General features: G+C 39.9%; 1 protein-coding gene across 1 annotated transcript; it reads right to left on the minus strand.

Annotated features, from left to right (window-relative positions):
• Positions 1 to 417: 417 nt before the first annotated feature.
• bin1b (bridging integrator 1b) lies at positions 418 to 21,136 on the minus strand. Its single transcript, XM_080052824.1, has 14 exons — positions 20,862 to 21,136; positions 12,999 to 13,079; positions 12,526 to 12,580; positions 12,102 to 12,196; positions 10,789 to 10,884; positions 10,288 to 10,395; positions 8,727 to 8,812; positions 8,441 to 8,516; positions 8,284 to 8,339; positions 7,436 to 7,480; positions 6,824 to 6,869; positions 2,747 to 2,803; positions 2,175 to 2,276; positions 418 to 2,046 (listed from the first exon to the last, which is right to left on the minus strand). Exons 1-14 carry the CDS (start codon positions 20,949 to 20,951, stop codon positions 1,945 to 1,947), a joined length of 1,095 nt encoding a protein of 364 aa, XP_079908950.1. The 5' UTR covers positions 20,952 to 21,136; the 3' UTR covers positions 418 to 1,944.
• Between the last annotated feature and the right edge of the window lie 303 nt (positions 21,137 to 21,439).

Genomic DNA, 21,439 nt, shown 5'->3' on the forward strand with positions numbered 1-21,439 from the left:
AGGTAAAAAAAAAACATTTTTTCAAGCGCTGGAGATTGTTGTCTATTTTGCTTCCATAACATGTCTTCTTTCATACTAGTAGGTTATAAGTCAATGGTCCAAAATGTAAGTGCACAAAGGCAGATCAGGAGAATATCTCCCTTACTTTGAAATGGTTTCTTTGATATGTGCCACTTTATGATGCTTGTGCTCATAATGTAATGCATGTAATTTCAGTATAAGAAAAATTACTTAATTTCACCCTTGAAGAAAATATCAACTAACAGACTGAATGTTAATAACTGAATTTGAAAGTCAGATATCCACCTATAAGTAAAATGCCTCTCTTACTCAACAGGTTTAGGACAAAGTAAAAAGATAATACACATAACACATTGACACGCGACAGTTGTTTCATTCATATTTTAATGACACTGATTTGATCCAACATTAGTTACCACTCAGACTAATTCCTAATTAGTTGATTTCACACAATGTAAAAATGGCTTTTTTATGGGTTTAACTTTTGTTTCTTAAAGATATTTGGTCAAAACTACTTTGGAGATTAGACAAAGGTTAACATTTGAAATGCTTAAGCCTCAGTCTCTCATTTAGCTGCTTGTATAGCAGTTGTGGACTCCATGGGCTCAAAGAATGTACTCTAAACCTGATTTAACTGGTAGAAAAAATGCAAACAGAAAATATGTCTGCACAGTCGTAGCTATTCCTATTGTAAGGAGTAAAATTTCATACCTCTTGGCTTAAAGTATATGACATCTTAACATGTGCTAAAGTCAGAAATGGTGGTAACTAAAGACGATGAAGGAAAGAAAAATCAGCAGCGGAGTTTGAAAGGTAAGGTTTTGCATTTCATCCATCAAGGAAAATATTATTCAAAATCAAGATAACACTGTCTGTGCATTAGAAAATGTAAGCCACACGTCAAGTCATGTCCTCAAAATGGCCAATAAAACAAGTGAAAAACTACTGTTCCCTTTGATGATCCTACAAGCCCGAGAAAACTATAGATTTAGAGACATGCCCACACGTGCGCGGATATTAAAAAAACGCATTTCTCCCCTCGTCCTTCAGCAGTAAATTCCCATACACATAACAGTGTTTTAGAATATTTCTCATTACACACAACAATGCAAAAAACAATTAAAAACTCTAAGTTATCATGCCAGAGCAGTGGGTGGCGATAATGTGTCAATTCAAACACCGTAGTAGAACATTGTGAGCATGCACAGTGAGCGTCTTCTTGAGCGTGGGGCGGCGCATGCTCAAAAGATAACAATTGCCAAGTGCATTCATCAAAACATCTGGTTTCCCGCACAGAAAAAGCTGTAGTTACGAAAATACCCGTGTGCGTGTGGATATGGCCTAAATGACATAGTGACAGACACAGGCCAATGAAGCCGGTTTCTGGAACAGCAGATTTCCAAACATACAATTTTGCAAAAACCAGTTGACAAAAAAACAACAGAAAATAGTTTGACATTCATACAGTACAGCCATGACTTATTTCTCCTTTTAAAATATCACCACATTGTTTTGTGTTTCACTTGAGTGCAGAGAAAATATATAATTTATTTATGAATAAGAAATGAAAACAAAAACAAATTAATAAGTTTAATTTTTCAGTGTATAATTTAATTAAAACATTTGAGATGGTCGTGCATCATTTACCACAAGGCAGCGAGTCGGGTTTAAAACACACTTCTTCATCAACGTTCAACTTTAACATTCAGTTTGTTTTGTGTAAATGCTTTGACGAAAAATTACAAATCATTTGGTTTCGTAGCCATTGAGATGAACTTGTATTTCTGTGCACATTTGCAATAACGCACCGATACATTTTGGTGTGTAAATAGACATTTGGAGATGATTCGACCGTGTCTTTATTAACAGATAAAATATCAGAGGAGTTCAGTGCTAAGAATCTTTGTTTGTGTGACTTGAACCTCAAACCTTTTCAGTAAAATTCTCAGGGAAAACACCTTTGATTGAAATATCTTTGTTCTGAAGCCAGTGAGGCTCCTTGACACCCATCAGCCAGCCATCGTCCTGCACACAGACACAATATTTATTAAGTTTGATTGGAGAAATCATGACATTACTTGAGATAAAAGAGTGAACACACACACACACACACACACACACCAATTTGATATAAAAGATAAACTAAAAGTTACTTGTTCATCTGGGGTGTCAAAGGCCATAACCAGCACCATGTCTCCCATCTTCAGCTCCAGCTCATCGCCGTCAGTGGCAGAGTAATCATGTATCGCTTTGACCTGGAGGACACACACACACACACACACACACACACACACACACACACACACACACACACACACACACACACACACACACACACACACACACACACACACACACACACACACACACACACACACACACACACACACACACACACACACACACACACACACACACACACACACACACACGCACACGCACACGCACACACACACGCGGACAGACAGACAGACACACACACACGCACACACACAAATAAATTAAAAATATGTATATATTTAAATTACATTTAAGAACAATGTAAACAATGAGTGAACAAGGCAAACAAATTGTAAAAACTCTGAAGACATTGCATTTAAAAGACAAGAAAGCAAATAAAAAGTTACAGATTAGAATGCAAGGAATATCTTAATATATATATCCGATCAGCAGAATCTAATTAAAAAGTGCACGTGATTATTCAGACCAGTGTGGACTGACTGACCTTGTAGAGGAATCCAGGAGGCATATCTCCATCTGAGCCGTTGGTCACCGCCGCACTCTGAACCGAACAACAAGCAGAAAACGGGTTTATTAGGGAGAATACTGAATGCATGCATCACACTACGTTTTAATATCATGGACAATGGTTCAATGTCGACCTTCTGAAAAGTGTAGTACGATATATTCTACAATCCTTACACTTCATTGTAATGAATCTAGAATATATGAACTTTTCAATAATATTCAGATTGATTGAGAAGCACCTATAGCTAAAGGTCAATGTAATTGTCAGGAATTAAGGAATGAAAAAAGTCTGAAGTATCAAAAAGAGCTCAAAGAAGTAGAAAGATTAGGGAAGAAAGAAAGTAAAGAAGAAAGAAAGAAGATGGGAAATTGTGGGATTTGTTTCACCAGGATTTGAGGGATCCTTGTATTCCGGGCTGTGATCTCGTAAGTTGAGTTAAGTTTCCTTCTTGGTCAATTTACACAAGGCACATTGAAATTCATCTTTTTGTATATCCCCTCTCAAGTTACCACACTTCGGAGGGGATCAGAGCGCAGGGTGAGCCATAGTACAGTGCCCCTGGAGCAGTTTGGGGTTAAGTGCCTTGCTCAAGGACACAATGGTAGAGATGGTGGGCTCCGTGGATGTAATAGCAGCCACCACTACTTTCTCTACTAACACTATCCTGTCCGGTGCCGGGGATCCAACCAGCGACCTCATGGTTACTAGTCGGCCCCTCTTCCTCTAGGCCAGATCTCTTAAAGACCGCTCTAAGGTCAAACCACCTGCCCTGACCCTACCTGGGCGTCAGCAGCATCGCCCCAGTCGCTGTCCTGTCCCGTTTGGGCCCCTTGGTCGTCCCAGTTGGGCTCTGTGTACGACTGAGCTGCGTAAACTCCTCCGTCATTTGTTTCCGCTTCATCCCAACCGGGCTGTGTGGAGCTGTGGGTGTTGCTCTCATCATAACTCCAGTCAACAGGGGCCTCGGCTGGGTACTGGTCGGCGTCTTGAGTGGGTGGTTCCTGCTCTGCTTGCTGATAGGTTCAAGGGTTGTGTAGGATTGTGGGAATTTGCGGTAAGGGTTTGGACCGACGGGAGGAATGAGCAAGGAAAGTGGATGAGCAGTTGGGTTCGGGTTGGCAATTTGGGGCAAGGGAGTAGTCAAGGTAACGACCCGGGTTTGTGTTGGTATCACAAAGGAAAGGAAGGAGGATTTGATGAAAAAAGATGTAGTTGTTGAGTTATGCCACTGTTAATACGAGATAAATATAGAAAGAAGAGTAGCTGTGTAGTTTTCCGATGAAGGCAAACTAGTTACTGAGTCGGTATACCTCAGCTTTGCTTTATATCAGCGTTTCTAAACCCTCTCTGGAGAAACACTTGTCCGTCAAGTTTTAGATCTGTCCCTGCTCCAACAGCTAATTCAAAAAAGTCAACTCAAGTTCAAGAAGCCATGTTAGGTTGAAATAAATAAGCTAAACTATGTCCCAATTATTGCATGCTATCTACATACTTTTTATGGTCCGCTGTAGTATGCAGTGTTGTAACAAGAAAGAGTACGCGATTTGGAACACAGGGATGCTGGTCTGCACCTAAAAATCACACCCAGATGTAGTAGGACATCCGGGTAATTTTTTCGGCAAATTGCATCTGACCACATGTATTGGGACATCCCAAATCTTTTTCTGCAATATTTCTACTAATAGCAGGGAAGTATGGGGATTGGAATGCACCCCTAAAATGTACAGGAAACTCCAGAGAGGTTTGAAAAACGCTGCTTTGTATCTTTGTATCATTATAAATAAATGAGAGATAATTGAAGAGCATAGGAACCCACGCTTACCCATGAGTCCCAAGATGGCGCCTTCCGTTTGGCATTAAGAGACAAGATAACGAGATTAAAAAAATTTAGAAAGCACATGTGAATTTCCTTCTTCTTCATTTTTGCAGATTTATTTTATGCTTTTAATCTGAACCTGGAATCTGATCAGTTAATGCATATTAAGATGAGCAAACATTTGCATGCAAAGTGATGCTGAGTGGGAATGCACACACAAAACCATGCAGAAACACACACACATATTTCCTCAGCCCCAAGTGACAGAATGTGTTTACATGCAGCCTAACATTTGATATTGGCCTCCCATGTGTAGGGTGTTTAACTGTTTGAAACTGAACAGTTCAGAAAGAGTCTTAAAAACCTTTTATGGCCTTAAAGGTGCAGTGTGTAAAGGGAATTGACATATATTTTTTATATCTACATGGGATCGGGGTGCTGGGACCGCCACGTTTCTACAGTCCATCTTTAGTAACTATCTTCTTGTCCTTGAAGGCCACCATAGCTTCTGTAAATTCTCTCAAAGAGAGGGGTTAGCAAGGGAGCGTTGACATCTGGAATATTACCACTAGATGTCGCAAAAATATTGCGATATTACACATTGCACCTTTAAAACTCAAAGTGTAACTGTAAATTCTGATACAGAAACTTCCCTTTTGGGATTCAAACCCCCACATTTTAAACTTGAAATACTGACCATACTTTAGTTTTTTGCAAGAGTTTTCAAAAACCTTTCTGAGAGGGTCAGGTCAGTTATAAATATGTAAAGTTAACAGGTTTTTTTAAAGAACTGCATGGAACACAGTCTTGAAATTCAGAACTCCACCACGCTCCGACTTTAAACCACACCCACCTCAGGAGCTGTGAATGTGACTGGCTGTAAAACCTCCACATCCCAATCCAGCAGGTTTAGCCCCGACGAGGGCTCACACTGCTTCATACACACATCCACACACACATGTGTACATTCAGGTTAGGTTAGGTTACTGCTAATAAGTTTTACTATTACTATTAGGCATAGGCTTATTGATATTCGTATTTATTGAGCAAATATTGGGCTAAGATTTAAATAAGCCAGTGAGTCTAACTGAACGTCCTGTTTGAAGCAGCCTGTAGTTACAATCATACATATTTAGAGGTAGAATAATGTAATGTAACTTTATTAGAACAGGGACAATGTACAATAGAAACATGAACCTTGTTTAAAGCAAGGAGAGATGTAGTGAACCAGGTTTTAGCAAATTGCTATTTCCCACCAGTAGTCCACTCCCTGGGCAGGTAAGTAGAATAAATACCACAAAACTAAACAATAATATATACACATGTGATTAATTAATAATCTTCCTGACCTGTTGTGTTGTGGTTGTGTTAGTAGACTCTGTGTTAGCGGCCGGCGGCTCCAAAGCTTCGTCCTCCGGGTCGACCTGCTGCCTCAGGTCCGGAGACGGAGAGGGTCGGGGGGGAGGCCGGCCGGGAGGAGGGCCGGGTGGAGGGCCGGGCCTCGGCACCACCAGCAAGGGTTAATCCAAACCACACACACACACAGGCACAGACACACACACACACACACACACACACACTCACACACACACAGAGACACACACATGCACACGCACGCACACGTAGACAGACAGACAGACACAGAGAGACACACGCACACACAAACACAGACACAGAGACACACAAAGGCACACACACACACACACACACACACACACAAAGGCCATGCAGAGAGCAGTGAGGGAGACACGTTAGTACACACACTGAGGGTTCTAGACGCTGGTTAGATGAGGTCGTCCTCTGAAGCATAATGAGCCTTCAGTCCAGAGTTTCTTCGTCTTCTTTGTTGGTTTTTTGTCGGTCTCTTCTCATTGTGTTTTTGTGCTTTGAACGGTGAAGCTGCTTCGTATATCGTCACGCTCATGTTGTAACTCCAGCAACCAGATATAATTCATACATTCATGTGGATATGATCAGCTGTTTTACTGGGACTACATACATACATAAAAAACATAATATATCATGGAAAAGTTATTTTTTAGTGTAAGAGAAACTTTCATATATTCTAGATTCATTACATATAAAGTCAAATATTGCTATAACGTTATGTGTAATGAATCTAGAATATATGGAACTTTCACTTTTTTATGAAATTACATTTTAAAAATTAACTTTCATGGTATTTGAAATCGTTTGAGATTGACCTGTAAGTGTGTTGTCTGGTGTTTTGTTTTTACCTTTGGCGGTGGTGCGCTGGCTGCTTCGCTGTGGTTGGCTTCCTCACTGAGAGGACAGACATGGAAACGGGCACAAAGAAGAAAAAATGAAAAGAAGAAATATAAAAGTACACATGCAGTTCTCAGCTCCATCCACATGAGGGCGACAGTAAGCTTGAAACAAATATCTACTGCATCTTAAAATAGGGTTTAGTCCAGTGACACAAGGAACGTTTCAAACATCAGAACATGCACATGACAACAAATACAGGAGGTTTCACACAGTTAGAGAGGCCCAAAACACATTAATTAAACATAAAAATAAATGCTTTTATATATCCTTTGTGTATCATTATTGTTCTAGCTTGCAGACTCAAATACAGCTTTATCCCTCTAACATTATTTTCTACAACTCTCTTAAAACTGGCCCTGATTTGAAAAAAGTTAGTAATGTTCCTATATAAACTAAATGTATTCTGCTTTAGCTTTCTATCTACTGGATTAACTCGTAGGTTGAATTCCTTTGTTGCCAAAAACAAAAGCAGTTAGTAGTTTTATGGGATCAGATGCAGCCGGCGTTGCATGCTCAGTCAGTGTGGATCAAACCAGGATTAATATGCAGCAGATTTTTACCTCTTGGCCTCTTCTCCTGTCTTTTCTGCTGCAGTACCATGTTTTCTACAGAAGGGGGCGGTGACAGGGACATTACGCTCATGTTCAATATGATGTTAAAGATACAGTGTGTAATAAAAGTGTATTTTGGCATTCTAGATGTCAATGCTCCCTTGCGAACCTCTCACTTTGGGAGTATTTACAGAAGCTACATGGCCTTCAAGGACAAGAAGCTAGTTACTAAAGATGGCATCATCCACCACTGCCTCAAGTCTGTCCACAATATCAAGTGATGAGGTGAAGATGTATTTAGTTATTTATTCTATAGTACTTTTTCTTCATCTTCCAACAGGTGCATTTCACCAGTACGCCCATATAAAAAAACGTATGGCTATTGAGTTTGTCCGTTCTGTGCTACTGTAGAAACATGGCGGTGCCACATTGGGGCCTCAGTGCCCGCTCCTATGTAGATATAAAAAGGCTCATTCTATGGTCATAAAAAACTACCTTTATTTTCAGTCGATTATGCACTAATTTAAAACATTAAACATATTGAAGAATATTATCTTCCGTTTCTACCAAGTCTGTTTTTTTTAAGATATTTTTTGGTAATTTTTATGCTTTATTGATAGTGTAGAGACAGAGTTGAAATGGGGCAGAGAGGGGAGTGACATGCAGAGAACGACCGCGGGCTGAAATCGAACCCGGGTCCGCTGCTGGCCGAGGCCCATGGGGGGGACGCCCTACCAACTGAGCTAAGGGCGCCCCCTACCAAGTCTGTTTTGAAACACACCAATTCCCTTTACACACTGCACCTTTAAATCTTTCTAATCAAAAGTATTCGACTGAAAACATTAACTGTCACTTACTTGATCTGCCGCTGCTCGTCCAGTTTGGTCATGATGTCGTTCAGGTTTTGGCTGAGCTGAAGAGACACACGGACAAATATAAATATAAATATAAATCAATATAACGATCAATATGTCAACCGATCACAATCACTATCTATCAGTTGAAACTTCTTACCTTGCTCATTTCCTTGTGGAACTTCTCCTGATTACCTGCCAAACTCTGGAACGAGTTCACATAGATGCCAACACGACTGCAACACACACACACACACACACACACACACACACACACACACACACACACACACACACACACACACACACACACACACACACACACACACACACACACACACACACACACACACACACACACACACACACACGTTAAACATTTTTGACCGAGTCTTTGTTATAGATTTTGTAAATAAAAAATAAAAATAAAAATAAAAATGTCTTACTTTTCATACAGTGATGGAAGCTCGTCTTGTAACTCCACGTTTAGCTCCTCGAAAATCTTCTGAGCTCGACCCAGCTCCTCCTCCGCCTACACACACGCACACGCACACGCACACACACACACACACACACACACACACACACACACACACACACACACACACACACACACACACACACACACACACACAAAGAGAACAATAATATATCCGTATTCTGTTTCTATTGCAAATTGTTTAAAAGAGAGACAGTTGTTCTTGAGCACACGCACATGCAGAGAAACACATACAGGGTTTAATAACTAAATGCACGAGGATGGTTTGAGAATGACAAATATAGAAATGGAGGTTGCTTCTGATGGATGTCAAACAAAAAGTAGAGAGTGTTTTGGATTGGGGATCTATAGTTACTGTATAGCAAGGCTCTCTACACATGATCATGTACTTGTTGGTCTGTAATATGGCTGGGTATTGGACCTCACATTACAATGCATAATGCGATATATATTGCCATATGTCATAGTTAATTAAAAATAAATAAAAAGAGGGCTGAAATACAAGTTGCTGTGCACTCAGGTTTTTAGAGAAGGCTTTGTTCATATGTTCTTAAAGTCTAATTTATGATCTAGAATCTTTTCTCTAAAATCTTTGGACACTAATATGTTATGAAAATGAAATAAAGATTTTAACTCTAATCCAAAACCTAGATTCTTGTTTTTTAAAGACATGCAAATGAATGCATGATTAGTTAGATATTACCAAATTTGAATATACAGTACACCAAAACATTTATGAAAGGGTTGTAATACAAAAAAATAATTGTTTTGATAAAAGTAATCAACTGGCAAAGTTTGATGTTAATACATATAACCTAAAATGTTGCCCTATTCACCTGCTCTCGCCCTGACATACATGACGTGTGGATCACATGTAGAGAGCCTATGCAGAGACTAGAGCAGGCTAACAGATTTGGGGTTGAGGAGAAGTTATGTGAGTCAGTGAAGAACCAGAGTTTCACCTGGTTGTGTGAGAGGTTAGTCTGAGCCACTTGGTGGGCTGATATCAAACCCTGAGCCCAGCTGGGAGCCGCCATCTCCAACAGGGCGGTTTGCTAGTGACCGCACACGGCATGCAAGAGAAACACAGCCAGAGAGGGAACCACAGACAGACAGCAAACAACAACAGTACAAGACAAACGCAGACATGTTAATTAGCATTTAGCAATTAAGACAATCAATCACTTTTAACCAAACAGAACAAGTGTTATTTCGCTCACAAATTTAAGTAGCACAGTCGTGTTATGCACATCCACGCAAGCATACACACCATAAACACACACCACACACGCGCGTGAACACACACACACACGCGCGCACACACACACACACACACACACACACACACACACACACACACACACACACACACACACACACACACACACACACACACACACACACACACACACACACACACACACACACACACACACACACACACACACACACACACACACACACACACACACACACACACACACACGCACACACACTCTGGTGGTTACCTTGGCGATCTTGGCCTCATCCTTCTTCTTGCCTTTCTGTAAGGAAGCGAAGTGATGTCGGGCGCTGTCGAAGTCCACCATCTTTCTATCGCGCTTCGCCATACGAGCCTGTAGCATCAACACACAGCGTTCTATCATTATCACTGGACTGTTTCTGTCTTGCATCAATATTACTATGTCCTTACAATGTTGTTTCTCTGGTGTTTGAGCCTCTTAACTCATTTTCTTTTTTTTTTTAGAGAGATGTTATTTTTTTAAGGGTTACAAATTGAGGAATTCATTTCTTTGTTGTATTACTTATATCTTGGTTTCTTTCTTTCTTTTTATTTTGTGGATGTTAGATGTAACTGATAAGAATAGAGGATAGGCATAAACAAGCTTTTTGTTCACTATTTGTTGTTGAGTGCGTGTACGATGTGTGATGTTTTATAATGACTGAATACATAACGAATATTACTCATCCGGTATATAAATAGCAACAAAAGACAGATACACACAAACCTTGATATCAGGGAACTGAGCCAGGTACGTGTCCATGGTGAGCAGAGATTTGTCCGTGATGTTCTGGTGGTAGTCTAACCACTGAGTGTCTGTGTCCTGAAACACACAGTCACACAAAAGATATTTTTAAAAATTATGTAATATCTAATCAATTATTCGTACATTTGAATATACATGTCTACATGGTGGATAAAGCCACAGTTACTATATGTATGTAGGTCTTAAAAAAGGCATTTTCTGCATGTTTTTAAGAACAAAATGTATCACAGATCAGACTATTAAAAATGTTAGAACAAATCTTTCTGTAATAGCCTTTGGAATAGTGCTCAGAATTATCATAAAGTTTAGTTGATGTAAGTGCTTTAGAAGTTGAGATTTTTGGTTAAATGTATTGAACAAAACTAATGTTGAGGTAATGGCCGTTAAATATGTTTATATAGGAGAAATGTACAGACACAAACCGACAAGATTTAGTCAAATAAACACCTGAATGTACATTTTGGACCTTTGATTTAAACTATATGAAAGAAGACATGTTATGGAATCTAAATAGACAAAAATGAAAGTGAGACTGGAGGGGACTTTTTCTACAACTAGTCTGCTATAAAACCAACCAGTGCTTCCCACATGGAGCCAAACTGGAAACCATAATAATTACAGCTTCTATGTTAACTAGTAATATTTCTCTGTTTTAATCCAATAGTTATTTAAATTGTGACATGAGGGAAACACTGGATGCTCTATACGTTTTACCTCCAAGTTATTGTCCATCTCCTTCTCTAGCAACTCCTTCAGGACGGAGGGAAAGACGCATGCAGTTAGGAAACAGAAACAGTGTTAGCACGCAGAGAAAGAAAAAGTACTAGGTAGTTTAGTAGGTAGGGAAAGAAGGATAATGCAGAGAAAGCGTGCCAATTCCCATACTGTCCTGCTATGTATTATGGTAGAAAAAGATTTAGTTTGCCCCAATTCTTGTGGTCAGATGCAGCATGCTGAAAAATATCCTGATGCCCTATTAAAAATTGGTTGTGATTTTTAGTGTGGAAACCAACAGCTTTATGGAGGTTCTGACCCACAATCCACTGCAGCAGAAGTTACATCACATGGACTGAGCCTCCGAGTGAAAATAAACAGCGTAGAGACCGATATATAAGCAAGAGGCAAGTTCAAGGAGCCATGTTATGATGAAATAAATAAGTTAAAGTATGTCTCGATTGTAGCATACTGCATGCTAACTAGATTATTGTTATGATCAGCTTTAGTATGTAGAATAGAGAAAAGAAAGAATATGGGATTTGAACGCAGGGATTCACCTCCATCATGGTGTCCATCTCTTCTTTGCCAAACCAGTCAGGTTCGTACATCTCTGCCAGACAGTCCTGCAGCCTCCGAGATGCATCGTGCATCGCTACAACACACACACACACACACACACACACACACACACACACACACACACACACACACACACACACACACACACACACACACACACACACACACACACACACACACACACACACACACACACACACACACACACACACACACACACACACACACACACACACACACACACACACACACACACACACACACACACACACACACACACACACACACACACACACACACACACACACACGTTAAAGCAGCAGTTACAGTCGGGCGTATATGAGCATCTAATTACTTCAATATGTTCCAAATGCAACAACACAGCTTCTCTCACACACTCACTCTTCACTGCTGTCAGGTAGGCCTTCATGTCTCTCTGCAGCTTGGTGCCTTCAGTCTGAGAGAGTGAACACACACACAGAGCAAGAATAAAATACTCAACCAAACGGATAGATATAGACTGGAAAAAAGTGAGAAAAATATCAACAAGAAATGATAAAGATATGGTCATTTCTCACTGCTATTCTTTAAATAATAGCGAAACACATATTTGATCTATTTTAAGATATTCAACAAACTGTAAAACATGTTAATCCAAAGTCTCTTGCAATGAGGTAATGTATTTATATGTGAACATGTCGGAACCCGATTTATAATAATAACTATATAAAAATAGCATTCTCGTCACCGATGGTCTGGTTTGCTGTTACAATTAATTTAAGATCATCAGAGTAAAAAGTAGACCGTTTAATTAACATATAAAAGTTCCAAGAGGTTTAACTTGTGAATATGTCAAGTGTAAAATATTTGCTGACCATCTGCTTGTTGAAGTTGGCGACCATTTCCTCGAAGGCTGCATCTCGGGTCTCGTCAGCTTTGCCGAGTTTCTGCAAAACCTGCAGAGACAGAGGAGCAGACGATCAAACAGGAGTTAACCAATCTATTGATCTATTGAACTGTCCATCCTTGTTACTATGTGTCATTTCATTCATGATTCTTTGTTCACATCTATAACTGGAGGCATGTTTCAGGCTATTTTCAGGCGCCTGTCAAAGCCATGTGTCTCCGCTACGTCTGCGGTTCACACCAGCTGTGTGTGTGTGTGTGTGTGTGTGTGTGTGTGTGTGTGTGTGTGTGTGTGTGTGTATACGTGAGTTCATGCGTGCGTATGTGTGTGTGTGAGTTGAGATTACAGTTACATTTATGAGTGATTATGATATAATGAAGCCTAAAGTTTTTTGCTCACAATTACCACAAAAAACTAGCCTGGCACCGCCCGCCTACTACCTCCGCTCAATTTTCATTTCCCTTCAGTAGTCAGTCTGGGTGTGCGGTATATTCTTAGGTTTTCTCCGCACAGATTTCTGCCGGTCCAATCAGCGAACAGAAGGAGTGGCTCAGAAGCCGGCGCATGACATGGTTGGTTGGCAGATCCAGAGTGGCACTGGGCAGATCCAATAGTTTTAAACTTCAACAGACACCCGCCTTCAAGTGAGTTAACGTTTGTCAATTGAGCGATTCCAGACCTTCTGTACAAATGAAATGAAGTACGATGGTCTTGTAGAACCAGGCTAACAAAAAACTGCAACAAGAACAAACATATCTTTTAAGGTCTTATTTCTGTATCTTTAGGTCAAAGGTCGAAGCCCCAGTGACCTGATGTCATCCTCCACCACTGACTCACTAGCTCAGCGTGTCTCTCCTTACTCATCTCCAACACGTTTAGAAGAAAATTAATTCAGAATTTTTAGGGAAAATAAAAAAAATATTGTTGACGAATTGGCCTAATACCAAGATTCACTGTAACTTGGATCGCGAAAAGAAACAAGAACAAAAAAACTCTTATTTTCAAGTGATTACCCACTAATGAAAACATACTTATGAATATTATATTCCATTTCTACCAGGTCTTTTATGAAAAATGCCCAAAAATTCTACACAGTGCACCTTTAATTTGATTGATTGAGAATATGCAACAAAAGCACAGTACCATGACACGAGAAGATCCTGATACCTTCAGCAAATAGCTTGAGGCAAGCACCCCACATACATGCACACTAATAATCATAAATGTGTGTGTGTGTAAGATAGGCATAGATTGTAGGGGGGTATATATAGGGGATATTTCTCCCCTTCAATAGAGTTTTTAAGAAGAAAAGTAGATAATTTCCGCTTCGGCATCATAAAACGTGTTATAGAATATTATCATAGAAGAAGTAATTATTCAGTAAGTAAAGTCAAAGTAAAGTCTTCCTTCTGCATTTATGTGTATGTGTCATTTTCTAACTGTAGATGTTTAAGGTTGAGCTCATTTATATGACAGTGTCTGATTTAAGATAACCTATAGTTTGCACACAAAATAAAATGCTTTACGACATCTAGATTTCTTTTTTATAAAGAGATGCAAATCCATTTGTTATTAGTGAGATATTGTCAAATTTCATATTCATTCAAACGTAAATGTCAGTGAATTAAGGAGAAATAATGAATGTCTACACGTTGTTTAGTTGTGAGTGAGACAAGGTCACCAGCTAATCTGATCTGACTGAGAGCAACAACAGCAGTAGCACCTGCCGCCATAATCCTGTGACCAACATACACTATGCGGGGAGTTCCCCACACACACACACACACACACACACACACACACACACACACACACACACACACACACACACACTGGCAAAGACACAAAGACACACACACACACACACTGGCAAAGACACAAAGACACACACACACACACACACACACACACACACACACACACACACACCGTTAGTTAAGCATCACTGTAAATGTACTGGTTGTGCCGTGAAATGAGTAATAATTAAAGTAGTAACGAAAGCTGTCAGATAAATGTAGTGGAGCGACGCATACATTTGTGGTACAGAAATAAAGGTTATAATTAGTATTAAGTCTGAAAAGATCACATGACCACACAATGCAGTCACTTACTACACTTACTGTACATACTGTGAGTGAAGGCAGGTACTGTATAATGAGACATACTTCACCACTGTGTATGTCTGTCTGTCAATGTGTGTGTGTGTGTGTGTGTGTGTCACTGTGTGTGTTCATACCCCCCCGGTGTTCAATTTCAAGCTCACAAAAATACACACACAGGCGGTTTGTGGGGTATTAAGAGTGATGATGAGGAGGATATAGATAGATACACCCCCCTTCTCTCTCACACACACACACACACACACACACACACACACACACACACACACACACACACACACACACACACACACACACACACACACACACACACACACACACACACACACACACACACACACACACACACACACACACACACACACACACACACACACACACACACAGAGCAGTGAAGCATGCTGGGAGTTCTGGGAGGGACAGGTGTGAAGGTTTGATAATTTTGGATTCAAGTTACTGAACAAGATTTTTAATTAAGCTCCCCAAAAGTTTCTATAAATACAGCAGAAAATAGTGGTAAATTAATTGACAGAAAGTTAATTGCAAACGGTGTTGCTTTAATAACTAATAAAGGACATTTTAGTAAGAAAAAACAACGGAAGAGTGTGTTATTGGTACGTTTACTGCATCAAAAGTGGAGTCAGTGATTCTGGAGAATGCTTGGTGTCAAAATCACTTTTTTTCAAAATCACCGAATACCTCCTCATGATCCGTTTACTCTCCGTACTGTGTGTGTGCTGGGGGAAAAATGTTAATAACACACAGCCTAGGCTCTGTAAACTGGCATGTAAACAAAGGGGGCCCACCGTAGCTAGCAACATGCCAGTTTACAGAGCCTAGGCTGTGTATAAACTGGATTTTTTTCAGCACGCACACAGTGGGGTCAGGTATCGATTTTGAGGAGATATTCACTGATTTTGACAACAAGCGTCAGAATCACTGACTCCACCTTTAAAAGGACCTAAGTATTTCCTTTAGTAGTGATTAAAGTTTGGTTCTTTGGATGCTGGGTGTGTGTGTGTGTGTGTGTGTGTGTGTGTGTGTGTGTGTGTGTGTGTGTGTGTGTGTATGTGGGGGGGTCAAAGGGTCCTGCCTTTGGGTCTAAATGGCCCCACCTCCCCCTAACCCTGACCACACTCATCCGGATTCCACTGCAGAAACATTTTTCCCAGCATGCTTTGCGGTTGCACAGCTGACCACCTCATGACCGGTGACATTACATCACTATGACAACCGCTGTGACACCGGGACAGGATCAAGATTATGATTATTATTATTATTATTATTAATCAGCTGGTCAGAATCAACAGAAAAATAAAATATGTTCAAAGCATAAAGGCTTGATTTTAAAACCTTACCAAAGTCAGAGTGTGCAGGTATTTTCAAAGTAAAAGCCCTCATATTTTCCTATTCTATCTGATGATCCTGGATGAATCTTCCTGCTGCATTATATAGTGTAGGGCAGGCTTATGTGTCATTTCTTATGCTGTAGATGTTTAAGGTTGAGCTCGTTTATATTATATTGTCTGATTTAAGATAACCAACATTTTGTTCTTAAAAACATGCACACATAAAAAAATGCTTTATCCAACAACATGTAGATTTAAGATGTTTAAAGAGATGCAAGTTCGCACATTATTAGTTAGATTTTGTCCAATTTTGATATCTATTCATGGGCCTACAAAAAAATATTATTTTAATGTCAGTAATCAACTATAGCAAAGTGTAATGATGATATCTATAAGTTAAAAAATGTGACCCTTTTCACCTGCAGTGTCTGGACTTGAGAGGAACCAATCTTGATGCTAATAACATTATAACTTATAATATTTTAACCTCTTCCTGTTGGGGCCGGATGCCAGACAGTGAGTGGGTGTGGAGCTCTAGGCGGCACGCTGCCAGCAGACGGACAGCTGAAGCCTCCCCTCCTAAGGCCTCGCAGGGAAGATGATACTCTGACCTCCCTCTTTACGCCCAAACTCAACGCTCAGTATCTACCGCCTCAAAGTCTCTCACACACACACACACACACACACACACACACACACACACACACACACACACACACACACACACACACACACACACACACACACACACACACACACACACACACACACACACACACACACACACACACACACACACACACACACACACACACACACACACACACACACACACACACACACACACACACACACACACACACACACACACACACACACACACACACACACACACACACACACAGGCTACACACTAATGCCACAGACTGAAAAACTGAAGACTTCAATATATACGTTTCTACGTTCTGCAGGTCAATTTCTTTAAGATAAATATCAATGAAAGAGAAGTAACCTGACATTCTCTTTGAGCAATTCCTGGATTTCAAGGGTTTTTAATGTGGGCCAAAGCCAAAAAGCAATTTAAGCAACACTAGATTCTCCTCCTTGGAGAAAGCTTGTTGTCAAAATCCGTCAATATCTCCTCACGATCACCTGTACGTACTGTGTGTGTGCTGAAAAATAAATTCAGTGTTGATACACAGTATAGGCTCTGTAAATGGGTAAGTTAACGAAGCGGGCCAACCGCAGTTAACAACATGCCCGTTTACAGAGCCTAGGCTGTGATTGAACGCTGGTTTCATTTTCAGCGCTGACACAGTACAGGCAGGTAGCCCACAAGGTAGCATATTGTGAGGAGATATTCACTGATTTTGACAGCAAGATTTCCCCATCATCGCTGACTCAACCCTCAATATATTCAGTTGTTTTTGGTTGCTTGGGTTTTCAAAATACAAAAAATTAGGTGCAATATTTTTCAATGTATTCTATAACAAACTTATTCTTCTTTCCTGATTGGTCAATGGTACAGTTATTCTCTGGCTCAGAAATACATCTTCGGTATTTAAAAATAATGTGTCAAGAATAATTCAAACTCTCCGATTATCCAACTTAAGAAACACAAGAAAGATTTTTGAGAAGTCGCGCCGTTGATCTGACTCACTACATCCTTAACTTATATTGCATTATTTGATTATAATTATAAATGCATTAATGTGTTGGCTATGTGTCCGTACTGTGTGTGTGCTGGAAAAGAAAGCCAATGTTAATACACACACAGCTCAGGTTCTGTAGACAGGCATGTTGCTAGCTATGGTAGCCCTTTTCCTTTTGTTTATTTGTTTACATACCAGTTTACAGAGCCTAGGTTGTGTATTAACATGCAAAAAAAGTTTTAGCTCACAAATTACGGAGTGGTAGTGGATCATGAGGACATATTTTGATAATTTTTACAACAAGCATTCTACAGAATCGCTGACTCCACCTTTAAAGTGTGGAGCTTGGCAGTGAGTGACCTGCCACGGATCGGCTCTCACATGGGCAGTGAAGGAACGCGGGACACAGAGAGAGAGAGCTGCAGCTGCTACATTTAAAGTTCATTCAAGACCTGCTGAAATGATCGATCGGGCCCAAGCAGTAAAACACTCCTGTTAGCCTAGCTTAGTTTAGCTTAGCATAATGACTGAAAGTAGGGGGTTACTGCTAGCCTGGCTCTGTCAAAAGCTTCTGAAAATCACTGATTAACACTTCTGTTAATCCTGTTTATTTCATCTGGGCACAAACATTCAAAACTTTATTTAAGGTGAGACACAGCAGGCACAAACAATGTGTTTTTCAATACTGATCAATTATGAAACTTCTGTCTATTTTGCTTCCCTAACATGTCTTCTCTCATACTAGTATAAATCAAAAGGTCCAAAATGTTTTGCTATACCTTGTCCGTTTGGGTCTGTATATTTTCTCCAACACAACAATCTTTAACATGAACTAAACTTTCCATTATCATTCTCAGCACTATTCTGAAGGTTATTACAGAAGGATTGGTTCTTATGTTGTTAATTATCTGATTTGTGATACATTTTCTTCTTAAAAACATGCAATTAATGCATTTCGAAGACCTTTACATATTTTTTTGATTTATCCAACATCTAGTTTTGAAACACTGTTTTTGCCTGCAGTGTCATGGTCTTAAACACAATCAAACAGACAACAATAAGTGTCTGGATAGTGAAATGTGACTGACAGCGCTCGTGGTGTTGCACTGAGGTGATTAGTGTGTAAAACCTCGACAGGCTTAAGCAACGACAGTGATTAGGCCAGACAATAATAACTCAGAGAGCTGGACACAGACTGTTGGTCAGGTTTCATTCTGAGCTTCCATCCAATGCATATCTTGTTTTATACTCTCGAGTCACAGGTTAGTTTGCAAATAAGAGCCTAACCTTTAAATGTGACTTAAAGCTACAGTGTGTAACTTTATCATATAAATGAATGTCGGTTACATTCAAGCCAACGCCAAATGTGTCGAAAGAAAGTTTATTAGGACCATCAGCTCCACAAAACTCTCTCTGTATTTCTCAGTACGGCAGCATTTACAACCCCCCCCCCCCCCCTCCTCCCCCCACACTGGTGCAGGAGCTCAAAAAAAAATCCCAAGAAGAGTCCAAGACATTTTTTAGTTGTTGATTCTACTGCTAGGATACAAACTGGACATACAGCGGAAGGTATAAAATCCATGTGCGATCACTGAAGGCTTACGTCGTGTTGATTCACCAACAGACAGTGTTGTTGTAATTACTCATAATTCCTCATGGGGGCAACAGAAATAATGCACTATAGCTTTATCACAAACATGGTATTGTCGCCATTCAATATGATATTCTTTTTGTCTCTAAAATACCCTGCAATTTTGCTTTACATTAGGCTACTTCATTTGCTTTTTAAACTGATATAAAAGTTTAAAAAAAACTCCAAGCGAACATTGCTTACCTTTTACTTTAGATACCTACTTTTTACTACAGCTTAGAATGCAAAATATGTTCCTAAACTTCAGTATTTTGCTGGACTTGTAAAGATGTTATACAGCCTTACTTTGCTGCTCCATCTGATCTCAAAGTGGAACTCTACTCTTAGACTTTCATTTTGAAAATCACCTTATACTTATTTGATGAAAAACTTTGAACTTTTATTCAAAACTGACTGACTTTGGATACATTTAATGACTTCTTCTTTTTGTTATATTGTACAGTAAGTAAGTTGTAACTGATTGTAATACTATAACAAGCTAGTACGCCCAATATATGATTAAATTATGATTAAACTATTTGCTCAGAGTTTTTTCCACACTTTGAACCACACAACCTATTTCATAATCATATCCATTAAAGCACTTTATGTTAGTTCAATGGGTTTGTTTGGTATGGCTGCTAAATTATTTTTAATTTGAAACTTAATCACCTCCCACCAAACCACCTTTATTTGAAAAGGGGTTAATGAAATGTAATTTTAAAATTCCCTAATTATCAGCTTAAAGGTGGTGTCAGTGTTTACGGAGAACCCTTGTTGTCAAAATGAATTTTGCGCTGGTTTGGTTAAATGTCACAAGGTTGACCCCACACATCTAAGGTTAATTTGACTTAAAATAAACCTTTAAAATGATTGTATTGCCACGATATTTAAATCCATTGATTGACAGGTGACCTAAACCCTCACTGCGTCATTATTAATGCGTAAATGAGTCGTTTTTGCAGGTAAAAAGTTGAAGGATTAGGTTTCACAGTAGGACACAGTGTCCCGATGCCATGCCATGCTATGCGAACCTAGATCCCCTGGCCGATCAGCTGAGTGAGTGAAAAGTTACAGCACCTTTTCCTGCGCTCTGGTGAGCCGCTTCTGGACGTTGCTGGCGAGTTTACCGGCGGTGACCCCTTGTTTAACTGGTGCTGTCTCGGCCATGTCTCGCGGTGTGGAGGCTCCCCGGTGGTGGCACAACCAGCCAAGAAGAGATAGCGACAAGAAGAGCGATAAGCGCAGTCGAAGGAGGTCGACCCTTCACTTGGAACTGACGGTGCGTAAAACCCCTCCGCGCGTAACTCTATAATCCCGGTGACACTTTCTTAAAGGTGCAATGCGTAATTTAATCCCTTGTGTGCGTGACAAACAAATAAAAAACAGCAAAACAACAACAACAAAAAGCAGGTAAAGTTTGAAACAGATTCAGATATCGCCCTGTTCTCGTCTCTCACTGTTATAATTGATGGAGACTTGAGCGCTTGATATGGAGAGATATTAGGTTTCCTCCTCGCTCACTCACTCATCCTCTTAAAGGCGCAGCTAGCAGGTTGTTGTTATTATTAGCCGACATCTGTTGCGAACATGCAACTGGTGTGTCGCTTTTTCTTTACACACTGCCATATTAACGAGCACGAGCTGTTTCCAGTCAG

The sequence above is a fragment of the Ammodytes marinus genome (assembly GCF_949987685.1).
Source record: "Ammodytes marinus genome assembly, chromosome: 24".
NCBI lineage: Eukaryota > Metazoa > Chordata > Actinopteri > Uranoscopiformes > Ammodytidae > Ammodytes > Ammodytes marinus.